Raw genomic sequence first — 13,489 nt, 5'->3', positions numbered from 1 at the left:
CCAAGGCTGGCATCGCCTTGCGTCGTAAGAGATCATGATGGTCTCCCTCGCACTCCCACCCTCCGTTGATAAAGGTTTCAAAAAGAGTCTCTGCGGCCGTCAACATACCTTGAGATGTATGATAATCACCAACGTGTTTGTCAGTTCCCATGTGACGGGATGGTATTGACCGTGAACCTTTTTCGAAATCTCCAAAGCTTCCTCGCGGAGAACATACGCCTCGTTATCTCTAATCGTCCAGGCGAATCCTTTCCTTATGGCAACGGTATGAACGTTTTCAAGCTCCGCATTGTTTCTCACGAGTTTCAAGACCCGTCGACACAGCCTCGTACAGCCCCCATCAAGCCAAACACGGTCGTGGAAAATGCGACCCTGACCGAAATGCGTGTCGGCAAGCGCGCCAATATCGGGAATCAATTTGACGAGCTGGGAGTCTGATAGGGTCAACATCCCATCAATCGCACAATCAAAAGGATCGTGATCCTTCGTGTTGTCGGGAATGCACTTTGGATATCGCTCATAGAAACTCCACAAGATCTGCGCAATGAAAAATTTCTTATAGCCGGGCTTATCCCATCGACGTTCCTGGATGAGATAGCATGCTGCGAATTGGGATATTTCTGCATGTTTCTTCTGCTGTCGCAACGAGTACACATGCTCTGCTGTAGTCAGAAACCTTTCCAGGCCTTCGGGATCCGGATAATTGCAATCGTGAAGCGCAGGACAGAGATACTCCTCGCCCAGCCATCGGACCACCTTCCATCTCTTCCAGGTAAAGCAGTTCAATACCTTGACTGGAAAGTTGAATAATGCTTGTATACGTTCCCAGTGATTCTGGCTGATGTTGGAGAAATATCTTGAGTCACTTGGCGGCCATGAGGAGTTGTCCTTCTCGCTTCTTTCAGCTTTTGAATCAGGCATATTTTCCAACAACCAGGTTGGTGCGAGAAGCTTTCTGGAGCGAGTGTGTTGAGAAGTTTCGACAAAGAATCGGGCGACTAAAAACATTCAATAGGAGCCTTGGAGAGTTCTCTGGCCCTTTCGTCTTTGTAAACCAATTCAGGGAGTAATTATCCTGTCTGTCCCCCGCCTTGTCATGACTCGCGTCGAGGCTGAATTACGCCTGTGATCACGCTAGCGTTCTTAGTACCAACACATCTGCAGCCCCCTCTCATCTCCGCATCATCTGCATTGGCCGAGACTCTGGATTGTTTGCGTTTAATCGAGAGAAGCAACATTTGTAGAACGTTGTGTCAATAACGAAAGAAGTGATTGTCGATAAGGAGCCACACATCTCCAGTGTCGTGTGCCACAGCTGGAGCTGCTGCGACAAATTAAGCTCAGGAGAGGAAATAGAGCTCAGAAATTATCGTCCCGTGCCAATTTCGTATCAGAGCAAGATACGGAGCTAGTTGCCCGAGCACTACAATTGGGATCCAGCGATAAGAAGTAGGAATGAAAGTGATGGAGAGTTGCTTCCTCGACTTGTCCAAACCCCATGACCACACGTGACTAGCCTTTCTTCCAGTTCTTCATCAGCTGTCCGGGATTGCTCTTTCTTGCTTTGGAGGCATCCTTGCTGGCAGGTCAATGTATCAAACCGCGTCTATGACATCTATCTCTAATGATCTAAGTTCTAGTCTATCGTCTATCTTCGTAACATCGTTTCTCATGAAATCGTCACTCATCCTTTAAAGCTTCCCACCTCTAAAGCTTCTCGCTCCATCCCCAGACGGACCACCAGCAAAGGACTTCGATTGAACTGCCGTCGACACCTTCCCAATCGTCATATCCAACTTCTTCTCCCTGGTCAACTACAGCCAGGCCAATTTCCTGCATCCGATCTCGGAATTCCTGCACCTGCGGCAGGTAGGCGTCTCTCAAAGGCATTTCCACGACTACTCGCGCGTCCAAACCACGGCTGAGCCAGCGCTCGATTGTCTGGACCAGCCATCCGGGATGTTCTGGGGAGTACAGTGGATCCGCAGCCAGGATGATATCATAACGCTCCTCTTTCGTGGGAGGTCGGTCTGGAGCGATGGACCAGTCGAGAACGCCGCTTGTGACAGTGGCATTTGCCTTGTTGAGGAGTTCGGAATTCAGAATGACATTATGAGCGAGGTTGGGAACGATCGCGGGCAGATCTGTCAGATGAACTGTGGCGGAAGAGCCGCGAAGAACGGCAAAAGACAGCCCAACCAGTCCTGTCCCTGCACCTAGCTCCAAGGCTCTAACGGTTTTGCTGCCTCGTTGAGAGGTGGACTCCGAAGGGACGAGTTCCGGAACGGACTCGAGGATATTATGAAGCCGTCGGGATAGAAGATACGAAGAAACCCATGTCTTCATACCCAGGTTGTCAGAGGTGATCGAAGGTTCATGCAGGGTCAGGGTGATTTCTTCCTTCGAAGAGGTGGGAATGTTGAAGACGCGTGATAGTGCCGGCATGGCTGAGAGAACAGGATGTCAGCATTATATTTTCTATAAGGCAAAATAATCATTCTGAAGCTAAACACCTACCAGCGCGTCCAGAGCGCTCGCTGAGCCGTGCCGCCGCCGCATCCCAGACCGCTTCTCGCAACTCATCCGATTCCAACCATGCTAACGAACTGGAGATGATGGAGGTGAGATATCGCGAAACTCCCGCCGGTTGGACTGTCTGCTTTGCCACATCGCGAGCATTACTCCCGAAACTTCGTGGTTGAATTGCCAGCAATTCTAGGGTTTTGAGGAGATCATCTGCGGACGGCTTGGTATAGAGTTGGGGCAGGTCAAGCACTGCACTTCTTCAACGCACCATCCACACTTATCAGCTTATCAATCCATATCATATCCACGTCGGTGGAGAAAGGAGGGGAGTGGGTATAAATAGGTTGTACTGTACCATGAAGAGGCTCGTCACTGTCAGCGCTGATCATAATGCCACGGGCCAGAAAATAGCGTAGCTAGTTTGGCAAGACATGCACGGCTATTAGCAAGATCCTTTCCCCGCCCTGAGATGCTAGGGAAGGGATTTTATCAGGCGTGAGAGATTCAAAATGGAGAAAAAAAAAGTCGCCATTGCCCAAAATGGAAAAGCCAGCGCCTCCCGTGGGTCTTGTTCGGGATCGGATTCGATCCGATATCAGTTATCAATCGGTAAGCCGCAGAGCGGGAAGACGATTGGCACGAGAAAAACAAACTGGAATAGTGGCAAGAAACAAAAAATTTGCATATTGAAGACGGAAAACTCCATTGGAGATGATAAAACACATTGGTATAAGAAATGAGAACCAAAAAACGTATGACGCCCCCCAGTTCATGACAACTCCTAAACGCCACATCGAAATGCCCGCCATACCGATGATAACTCAATTCAGAGTCGCCTTGAAGCCCTGATATGCTTGCTCAATATCGAATGCCAGCTCTCGCGCCTGTTCCTCGCTCAATTCTTCGGTCGCCCGCATCTGGTTCAGCGTGATGAGCCACTGGATAATCTTGCCCCGATTCTCAAAGTCTCGATCCGTCACCTTGTTGACCGACTGGATCACCTCCGACAGCAGCGGGTGAAGGGCATCCTTCGACACCATATTCAGTTTAAGCGCGTCCAGGAAGGTGATGAAATTCTCAGTGGCCGTTAGGATAAGACTGCCAGAGGCTCCGCCGGAGGGAGCTGCGCCGGGCGCGCCGTTGCTCGGGGTACGAGCGCCATGGGAAGCTTGCTCGACGGTTGCTGGTAAGCCGATCCGGAGACGTTCTGTAGCTCTGGGACATTCCATCTGCGCATGTTAACTTGGGAAGTGACGATGTGATCAGAGAGACCTACTCCCCAGGTGCGCTTGAATGTCTCGAGGTCGACAAACTCACGTGCGACCGACTCATCGCTCAAGGTGGACTTGTACTGCTTAAGAAGACGGGCGCAGGTCTCGGTGTACTCTGATTCGGAGATAGCATCTCTGATATAAGCTTTTTCTAGCCCATCCAACGTTATGATGATGCTGTAGATTTCGGCCAGCGATTCATAGAGGTCCCGCTCCGCAGAACTCGACGCAAGCTTGACTTCCTACGCAAAGTATCTGTCAGTAAAGTTCCAGTAGAAACATAGCATTGAAACTCACTTCATCGAGATTAATTGAGGCTGAGAGAGCCGGATTGGGCGTATAACTGTACGGCGTAGGCGCATAGGACAGAGGGCGCTGGGAATACATGACGCCTACAGGGTGATGGCCAGCAGAGGGCGGGCGGAGCGGGTTTGGCGCTCATCAAAGGCGGGGAGCTGCCGCTGGTCCGTGCGGCCCTTTTCTGCCGGGCACTTTTTTTTTCTAAAAATTTCACGGCTTCTCGTCAACACAAGACCCAGCAATCGGCGCCCCAATTCTACAGCAATTTTTGCTGTAGAGTGTGTATTTAGCCACAATGGCCAAACCGAAGAAGTCGACCAAGAAATTCGAGAAGAAACACCTGCACGATGTGCTCGAGCGGCGGAAGGAAATCGCCAAAATCAAACAGCGACAGCAGCTGAAAGAGAAGAAAAAGGCCAAAAATGCCGAACTGCGCGAGAAGGCTGCTGCAGAGCACAAGGAAGACCCCAAGGAGCAGGAGAGAGAGAAGGCCTTTGCGGAAATGAACGTCGACGACTTTTTCGCCGGCGGATTCGATCTCCCAGCGGAAAAGGGCAAGAAGGCACAAAAGAAGGATGTGACACCGAAAACTGGGAAGCGGAAGCGTACGGAAGATCAGGAGGACGACGAGGCCTCTTCTTCAGGAAGCGCAGAGAGTGAGGGCTCGGCAGTGGAGAGCGACAATGACGACGATGCGTCCTCTCAGGCCAGCAGCAGCGTGGGCGACTTTGAGGAACACAAAGAACAGCTGGAAGCGTTGAAGGAAAAGGACCCGGAGTTCTACAAGTATCTGCAGGAAAATGATGCCGAACTGCTGGACTTCGCCGATCATGGTGATCTGGCAGAGGTCGATGAACTCAGCGAAGCCGAGGAAGAAGGCCCCGCCAAGAAGAAAAAGAAGAAAGCCAAGGAAGATGAAGAGGAAGACGAAGCAGAGGACAACAAACTTACCATTGAGATGGTGAAGAAGTGGCAGAAATCCATGCAAGAACAGCACTCGATGAGGGCAATGCGGCAGGCAGTGCTGGCGTTCCGCTCCGCAGCCTACGTGAACGAAACGGACAGCGAGAACACCAAATACTCCATATCCGATCCCGATGTGTATCATCAGGTGCTGGTAACGGCTTTGGAAATGGTGCCCAAGGTTTTGGCGCACCATTTGCCGACGAAGGAGACCGCGTCGGGCAAAGTCAGAGTGTCGATCGACTCGAAGAAATTCAAGACCCTCACGCCGCTCATCAAGTCCCATACCTATTCCGTCCATCATCTCCTTACCAACCTGTCCGATGCGCCCACTCTGAAGTTGACTCTCTCGTCGATCGAGCCGATGCTGCCATACCTGCTGCAATTCCGGAAGCTACTCAAGGTCCTAGTCAAGACCGTGGTCGAGGTCTGGTCGGATTATTCCAACACGGAAGCCACCCGGATTACAGCGTTTCTCCTCCTACGTCGCCTGATGGTGATTGGAGATGCGGGAATCCGGGAAGCAGTCTTGAAAGCCACATACGAAGGGGTTGTTAAGGGAAGCCGCAACACGACGGTGCACACGCTCCCGGGGATCAATCTGACGAAGAACTCGGCCGCAGAGATCTGGGGGATTGATCAGAATATTTCCTACACCACGGGCTTCACTTTCATCCGCCAGCTGGCGATCCATCTCCGGGGGAGCATTACCAACCCGTCCAAAGACTCTTACAAGACCATTTACAACTGGCAGTATGTGCACTCGCTGGACTTCTGGTCCAGGGTGCTCTCGCAACACTGTGATGCCCTGGTGGAAGCCAAGAACGGAAAGCAGTCTGCTCTGCGACCACTCATCTATCCTGTGGTTCAGATCACCCTCGGTGCGATGCGCCTGATTCCCACCCCGCAATATTTCCCACTCCGCTTCCAACTCACCCGTGCTCTTCTACGGATCTCTCGTACGACGGGCACGTACATCCCATTGGCACCTGCCCTCCTGGAAGTGCTCAACTCGGCTGAGATGCGTAAGCCACCCAAGTCCAGCACTCTCAAGGCCCTCGACTTCAACACGTCAATCCGTGCACCGAAATCCTACCTCCGCACCCGCGTCTACCAAGATGGCGTCGGCGAGCAGGTCGCAGAACTGCTATCCGAGTTCTTTGTCCTCTGGACTAAGCACATCGCTTTCCCAGAGTTGTCCCTTCCCGTCGTGGTGATGCTGAAGCGCTGGCTCAAGGAGGTGGGATCTCGCACGAGCGGCAACAAAAACGCCAAGATCAACCAGATGATCCTGGTGCTCGTGCAAAAGATCGAGCTCAATTCGCGATGGATCGAGGAGCGGCGGTCTAAAGTCACGTTTACACCCAAGGATCGGGCGGAGGTGGAGTCTTTCCTGAAGGACACCGACTGGGAGACGACCCCGCTGGGTGCGTTTGTCAAGACGCAGCGCAAGTTGCGTGAAGAGAGGGCGGCACTCATGGAAAAGAGTAGACAGGAGGAAGAGAAACGGAAAAAGGAGGATAGCGACGAAGTGATGGAGGATGTGAGAAGTGAGGACGAAGAAGAAAATGAATCGGATGGGGATGATGACGACAACGACAACGACGAGGAGGAGGAGGAGGAGGAGGAGGAGGAAGAGGAAGAGGACGATGAATAGTTCAATCATATCGCAGGGCTTAACTTGAAGTTGATGTGCGCAGCTTTTTTACACACTGCACATCTTCATGCTTCATACGCCTCTTTTTTCTTCTTTCCTGTTTATTTCCTGTATTCTACGGAGTAAGGATTTAACTACCCTGACAGGTACACAAAATTGATTTAGGCATGTCCATTGGGTTTGAACTACTATATATTTGTCAACTGTGCGTAGAATGCTGTGCATAGGATTATTATTGATCAGGACTCTTTTGTCTAGAGCCCGAGGTAGTCGATGTGGAATAATAATAGCACTGATAATGATATGAAACTACGAGATAATTAGGCGGGGCGGGTGACCTAGTAGTAACAGACTACCTCCCTCACACCGCTTTCTTTAGCAAAAGCGACCCAACAGCCCGCTGTAAGAAAGTGCACCACTCTTCTTGCTCTTCTTATCTTTTTCAATGAGATCAATTAGCTTGCTGTCTTCATTTCTGATCTTCTCTCTCTAGAAATGTCTTGGATCTCTCGTGTGTGGGACTCTGAAAAGATCGGGTCTTACGGGTAGCTCTGTGCGCGCTGTCGCCGAGAGCAAACAGGTTGAGAAAGCAAAGCCTGCTCATCTGAACAGGCAAAAGGGGACCTTTCTCTGGCCTTTTTATTGAATTATACTCTTTTTTCTTTTTTTCTGAGGCCAAGACAGAGCGTGAGGAGAGGTCGATCTCGAAACGACCTTCACACAGAGTCCCATCCACCTATCAACATGGCGGGTAAGTTCTCGTTTATTTTATAACAATTCGCCCGATATATTCATATGCATACGTTATGCACCTCGATATAAGATAGTATATATTCACCTGCTAATGTGATACGAAGTGAGGCGAACCTCTCTCGTCCGCAGTGTGCGGGATGTGCTGCCTCCTCTCAACTTTCTTACCTTGCACTATATATACTTCATCATGATGGGCCTCCTCTGGAGTGTCGTCTTTTGGGGAGCATCAGAGCCCTTTCAGAGCGTCAGTTACACCGACTCACTGTTCCTGTGTGTGAGTGCCATGACTGGAGCTGGATTGAATACGGTATGTTCTCAATTCTGATTTGATAATGGATCATACTCATCTCTTCTAGATAAATCTTTCTATTTTGACATCCTTTCAGCAGGCGATGCTCTTCGCCCTCATCCTGCTGGGACACCCAATTCTAATATCGAGCACGGTGCTCTTGGTTCGAAAACGGGCTTTCGAGTCCAAATTCAAAGGCATTGTTAAGGAACATGCTGCCCGGAGCAGATCACCTAATCATCGCCAACACAGTCTAAACTTCCCTCTCACGAGGCTCGGGAGGAAGTCACAGTCATCGACCGCCAAAGGCGATGTTGAAGATGCATCTGCAGGCGCCATTGCTTCAGGCGCGCAGTGTGGCACTGTCGAAGTTCAAAGATCAGCTACGACACATGGCAATGGCGCAGAGAACACCCAATTCAACCTCTCTGATGATGTGGACCGGATTGGATACACTGACGACGACCAACTCACAATAAGCGCCTCGTTCCGAGAAAGAGCAAGACATCATCATCGGGTTTTCCCAATGGCGGGTGTCGGGGCTCATCCCGATCTGCAGCATCCCAAAGATGCAGTTCCTAACGTGCTGGTCGAAAACAGGAGGCCGTCCCTCATCAAAAGCGCCATCAGAGGCACCCAGAAATACTTTTCTTCAAAGGGGTTCATCTCTCGGAATTCCCAGTTTTACGGCCTGACCCCTGCCGAGCGCGAAAAGCTCGGTGGAGTAGAATACAAGGCGATCTCCTTCCTATCCATTATTGTCCCATTGTACTTTGCCTTGTTCAATATCCTCGGAGTCGTCGGTCTTGGGAGCTGGCTCGCTGTTAATCGCCCGGGTGTTGCGCGAGACAATGGCCTGGCGCCATTTTGGACGGGGGCATTCTTTGCTGTGTCGGCGTTTGCCAATAACGGCATGTCTCTTCTTGACGAGAACGTGACTGCCCTGCAGACCAGGTGGGCACATGCCTTCCATTTAGCAGACACGCATAGACTGCTAACAGAAACATAACAGTGCGTATATGTTGTTAACGATGGGGCTGCTGATCCTTGCGGGAAACACGCTCTATCCATGTTTTCTCCGCTTTATCATCTGGACCATGCGATGTCTTTTGCCAGACAGTCCGTCGTGGCACGAGTGGAAGACTGTCCTTGATTTCATCTTAGACCACCCAAGAAGGGTATGCTGAGAATCTAAGTCGGGAGTGATGTGGCTGACTAGACGACAGGTTTATACGCATCTCTTTCCCGCACGTCACACCTGGTATCTGTTAGGCACGATTATTATCTTGAATGGAGTTGATTGGCTTGGCTTTGAGCTCTTGTCGATCGGGAACCAAGTTATCGAGAGTCTGGGACCGTATCGAGTTCTTGACGGATTGTTTCAGGCCTTAGGTTAGTTGATGTCTCTAAGATCCTTGTAGCGCATCCTGCTGACTCAATCCAGCTGTCCGCTCGGGAGGCTTCTACGTCGTTACCATTGCCGACCTGCGTCAAGGGTTGCTTGTTCTTTACGGTAAGTTTCCATTCCCGCTTTTTGCGAAGAATATCGGGAACTGACTTTCAATAGTTCTCATGATGGTCAGTTGTGCTTGTCACGTGGCAAAGTAAAAAGAAAATACTGACATCAGGGCTAGTATGTGTCAGCGTATCCCGTCTTAGTGACGATCAGGTTAGTAGTAATTTCTTCTCCAAGGCATAGAAGCTGTGTCCCTGACTATCTCAGAAACACAAACGTCTACGAAGAACGCTCTCTGGGCATCTACGCCAACGACAACTTAGCCGACGACCAAAGAAACCACGCCTCTCTGAGCAGCATATTCGACCATGTCAAAATCCTGCTCTTCCACTCATCCAAGACTCCTTCAACCGGCAGCAGTTTCGACGAGAACAACCCCTCGCGCAGCTACTTCGTCCGGCAACAACTCCGCTCCCAACTCAGCCACGACATCTGGTGGATCTGCCTCGCGATCCTGGGCATCACCATCGCGGAAGCATCAAACTTCGAGCGGGACCCGGTCACTTTCGCCACGTTCAACATCATCTTCGAGGTTGTCTCTGCCTACGGCTGCGTCGGGATCAGCGTCGGCCTGCCGAACCAGAACTACTCGTTCTGCGGCGCCTGGCATACGATCAGCAAGCTGATCCTCGTCGCTGTCATGCTGCGCGGCCGCCATCGCGGTCTGCCCGTCGCTATCGACAAGGCTGTCATGCTCCCGGATGAGGCGCTCGCGTGGGCGGAAGAAGAAGATGCGGCGCTGCGGCTGGAGCGGTCGAAGACGAGGGCTGCGGCGGCGGCGGTTAAACCCGGAACGGGAGGAGAGATGGTCTGATTGACTTTAAGGGGAATGATAAGAAGCATAACAGTGAATGTGAATGATGACGGCGATGACTGCATTTCATTGCATTGCATTGCATTCTTATGACACGCATGGCTCATTCGATAAGACCGATGACAGACAGTGAGTATAAACAGCGATGACTGCATTGCATTGTTGTGGCTTGGCATGGCATGGCATGGCTCATTAGATTGATTGATTGATTTCCAAGCTAGAATGACGATGTATCCTGTTGCTACTTTTTTGCTTTTTATATCGTGATGCTGTGCATGTGCATACATTCCATTAGCACGAATAGACAGACAGAGGGTTCAAGGGGTAGGAACATCCATTGAAAAGTCTATATTTAATATTATAGACATAGATATACAGACACACCTTGAGCTCTGATCTCCTGTAAATTCAATTCTGCTTTTCCCTTTTTTTCTCCCTTTTTACTCGATCTATTTTTCTTTTTCCTTTTCCGTTGCCACTATATAATCTACATACTATCACAGAACCGTACTGTACATACATTTATTCACCCCTCAATCAATCCCACTTTGTATCCCACGACGGGGTCAGACCGCTTTTGCTTTTGCTTTTATTTTTATTTTGTGCGTTCCTTCTTCTTCCTTTCCCTTCGTCGTCTGGTTCTTCTCTTTCTCGTTCCCTTTCTCGTTCTCCTCCTGCTGCTCCTCCTGCTCCTGCTTCTCATGCTTCTGCTTCAGCTCTCGTACGAAATCCCTGAGCGTCTGGATGGCACCCGCTCCCCTTCCGCTCCCCCTGACTCTGACCCTGACCCTTCCGCTTCTTGGTCTTGCTTCGGGTCGCGTGTTGTTGTCCAGGTTGGTGTTGGCGTCTAGAACACGGTCCACCGGGGTGTTTTCTTTATTGGGCCTCTCTTGCTTCTTGTTGTTATAGTTGCGGGGAACGGTGTCCTTTTTCACCAGCGTATTTTCCTTAGCAGGCCTCTCTTTTACCAGTATTTTCTCGTCAGTAGGCCTCTTTGGCTTGTTGATATAGTTGCGGGGAACTGTGTCCTTTTTCGCCAGCATCTGTTCTTTAGTAGGCCTCTCTTGCTGGTTGTTGTTGTTCTTGTTGTAGTCACCTGCGTCCTGTTTCTGTCCATAAACCCAGTGCCCGCTCTTCCCGCCCATCTTCTCAATCACCGAGGCATTTCCAATGACAATCCCCTTGTCGACCGCCTTGCACATGTCGTACACCGTCAATGCCGCCCCCATCACCGCCATCATGGCTTCCATCTCGACGCCTGTCCGCCCGACACACGTGACGGTGGCCCTGATCTGCACCGCGCCGAGTCTGGGACGTGGTTTTCCTCCCCTTGCCAGTGTTGGGTGCCGCAGGCGGAGGTTCACTTCCACGCCTGTGATGCCGATGCCCGGATGGCAAAGAGGGACGATATCCGCCGTCTTCTTCACTGCCATAATCCCCGCGGTGCGCGCCACGCTGAAGACATTACCCTTTTCGATGTTCCCCGAAGCGATAAGCTCATAGGGCTTGGTGTTGCTGAAGAACACGCTGCATTGGGCAGTCGCAATGCGTCTGGTGATTGGTTTACCGTCAATATTGGTCATGTGCACGGTCTGCACTGGGGTGAGGTGAGGAAGGTCGGGGTGTGCACGTGACGGTAAAGAGAGAGTCGATTGACGGTTTCGCTCCGGTCTTGTCGTGTCGTTCCGCGCCGGTCTTGTTGTGCTGTTCTTCCGGTCTGAACTGCTGTTCTTCCAGTCTGAACGGGTGTTGTAGGCACGGATTTGAGCAAATGCTGTCGCTGCAGGCAGGATATGCACTGGGATCCTCAAAAATGGAGAAACCGGACGAGCACCTCGTACGAAAGAGTTTACGTGGCTGATCTTGCTGACAGGGCCTGGCATCTCATCTAGTAAACCTGTCAGCAAAGTTTAAACCTAGAAAGGCAACTCATATCAAGAACAGCTCGTAGATTCATAAATGTCGTGCAGTGCGTACCCATCGCAATGCAAGTAACCAAATACATAGGCAGTCGTAGATATCATGACAGGCACCCGATTCATGCCAGATTGCCTCCAATGTAAAGAATAACTACCCACCAATTAGAATCATCGGCCGGTTCTTCATCTTCTCCAGCTCGCCCATTCCGGCGTGTTTCGCCTTCTTGCGCTTCACCGCCAGGCCTATCACGTTCAACAGCTCTCGTTCGCGCTCGTTCACAATCCCGCCCTGCTCGTGGATTTGAGCAGCCTTGCGCGCCGATTCGAGCAGATTGAGGGACTTCATCGTCTCGTGGTCGATGGGCTGGCCGTTGTTCGCCTTTCTGATCAGGTCGCGGAGAGACACCTCCGCGTTACCGTGAAGACAGACCTTCAGATTTCCATCCGACGTTATGCGCAGCCGGTTGCAGGTGCCGCAGAAATTGTCAGTCATGCTCGTGATGAAACCGACGCGACCTTCGAACCCAGGCACCCGATACGTCTTGCTCGTATCGTTCTTCTGGTCGGGGACTTTCTCCAACGCCGGGTATTTCTCCCGGATGACGGCCAGCATCTCCTGATACGAGACCATCTTGCCCTGGCTCCACTTGTTGCCGTCAAACGGCATGTACTCGATGAAGCGGACCTCGATGGGTTTCTCCCGACCCAGCTCGACGAAGGGGATGATTTCGCGGTCGTTGAGGCCGCGCATGACGACGCAATTGATCTTCAGCTTGATCCCCGCACCCAGCTTGTTCATCTCCAGGATGCGGTCGATGCTCTTCATTACGGCGTCAAGTCCTTTCCGTCGGGTCATGATCTGGAACTGGAACGGATCCAATGTGTCCAGGCTGAGATTGACACCCGTCAAGCCGGCCTCTGCCATCGCATCCAGTTTCCGGTGCAGGGAGATCCCGTTCGTCGTCAGACAGAGTTCCCGCAGCCCGTCGCGCCGGAGGTCCCCAATGGCCTGCATCAGCGGGATGATGTCCTTGCGGACCGTTGGCTCGCCGCCTGTCAGCCGGATCTTGGTCACACCCTGTGAGACGAACAGGGTGGAGAGATAGACGATTTCCGGGGTCGTGAGGAGGTGCGCGGGCGAGGAGAGCGGCACGCCTTCCTCCGGCATGCAGTACAGACATCGGAGATTGCAGCGCTCCGTGATACTGATGCGGAGGTAGTCATGCTGCCGGTGGAAGGTATCCGTGAGAAATTCCGAGAAGGATTTTGCGGCTTTCAGTGCCTCTCGCCGTGACGAACGGAGTCGCGGAGGATCGGAGAAGACGTCAGTCTCTTGAACGCCATGGGCATCCACTGCACTGGTAGTCTGTCGTCGGATCTGTGAAATGGTCAACTTGTTGTTCGTCAAGCTCCCAGTTCTGCGTGGATGAGCCAGCCAGAAGAGGCGTGCTGCCCGCCTCTGCAGCAAGGACATCATCCTC

At 51.6% G+C, this 13,489-nt stretch overlaps 6 protein-coding genes across 6 annotated transcripts; 2 read left to right on the top strand and 4 right to left on the bottom strand.

Moving 5' to 3' along the window:
* Positions 1–99: 99 nt before the first annotated feature.
* Positions 100–1,008, bottom strand: VTN77DRAFT_7712 (uncharacterized protein; the record flags this gene model as incomplete). Its single annotated transcript, XM_069424131.1, has 1 exon — positions 100–1,008. The coding sequence occupies one exon, from the start codon at positions 1,006–1,008 to the stop codon at positions 100–102; it is 909 nt and encodes a 302-aa protein (XP_069275221.1).
* A 699-nt stretch (positions 1,009–1,707) lies between these two features.
* On the bottom strand, positions 1,708–2,915 carry VTN77DRAFT_7711 (uncharacterized protein; the record flags this gene model as incomplete). Its single annotated transcript, XM_069424130.1, has 3 exons — positions 1,708–2,447; positions 2,518–2,775; positions 2,882–2,915. 3 exons carry the CDS (start codon positions 2,913–2,915, stop codon positions 1,708–1,710), a joined length of 1,032 nt encoding a protein of 343 aa, XP_069275220.1.
* A 432-nt stretch (positions 2,916–3,347) lies between these two features.
* On the bottom strand, positions 3,348–4,184 carry VTN77DRAFT_7710 (uncharacterized protein; the record flags this gene model as incomplete). The annotated part of the gene is made up of 3 exons (XM_069424129.1): positions 3,348–3,755; positions 3,803–4,039; positions 4,095–4,184. The coding sequence occupies 3 exons, from the start codon at positions 4,182–4,184 to the stop codon at positions 3,348–3,350; spliced, it is 735 nt and encodes a 244-aa protein (XP_069275219.1).
* Positions 4,185–4,392: 208 nt separating this feature from the next.
* VTN77DRAFT_7709 (uncharacterized protein) lies at positions 4,393–6,717 on the top strand (the record flags this gene model as incomplete). Its single annotated transcript, XM_069424127.1, has 1 exon — positions 4,393–6,717. One exon carries the CDS (start codon positions 4,393–4,395, stop codon positions 6,715–6,717), a length of 2,325 nt encoding a protein of 774 aa, XP_069275218.1.
* Positions 6,718–7,461: 744 nt separating this feature from the next.
* Positions 7,462–10,089, top strand: VTN77DRAFT_7708 (uncharacterized protein; the record flags this gene model as incomplete). Its single annotated transcript, XM_069424126.1, has 9 exons — positions 7,462–7,468; positions 7,575–7,777; positions 7,827–8,713; positions 8,772–8,937; positions 8,986–9,151; positions 9,204–9,272; positions 9,327–9,337; positions 9,394–9,428; positions 9,483–10,089. 9 exons carry the CDS (start codon positions 7,462–7,464, stop codon positions 10,087–10,089), a joined length of 2,151 nt encoding a protein of 716 aa, XP_069275217.1.
* A 566-nt stretch (positions 10,090–10,655) lies between these two features.
* VTN77DRAFT_7707 (uncharacterized protein) lies at positions 10,656–13,485 on the bottom strand (the record flags this gene model as incomplete). Its single annotated transcript, XM_069424125.1, has 2 exons — positions 10,656–11,977; positions 12,168–13,485. 2 exons carry the CDS (start codon positions 13,483–13,485, stop codon positions 10,656–10,658), a joined length of 2,640 nt encoding a protein of 879 aa, XP_069275216.1.
* Positions 13,486–13,489: the final 4 nt, after the last annotated feature.

The sequence above is a fragment of the Rasamsonia byssochlamydoides genome (assembly GCF_041956645.1).
Source record: "Rasamsonia byssochlamydoides strain NRRL 3658 unplaced genomic scaffold VTN77scaffold_63, whole genome shotgun sequence".
Classification (NCBI taxonomy): domain Eukaryota; kingdom Fungi; phylum Ascomycota; class Eurotiomycetes; order Eurotiales; family Trichocomaceae; genus Rasamsonia; species Rasamsonia byssochlamydoides.
Note: the sequence above shows the minus strand (reverse complement) of the source record. Positions and strands in the feature narration are given on the sequence as shown.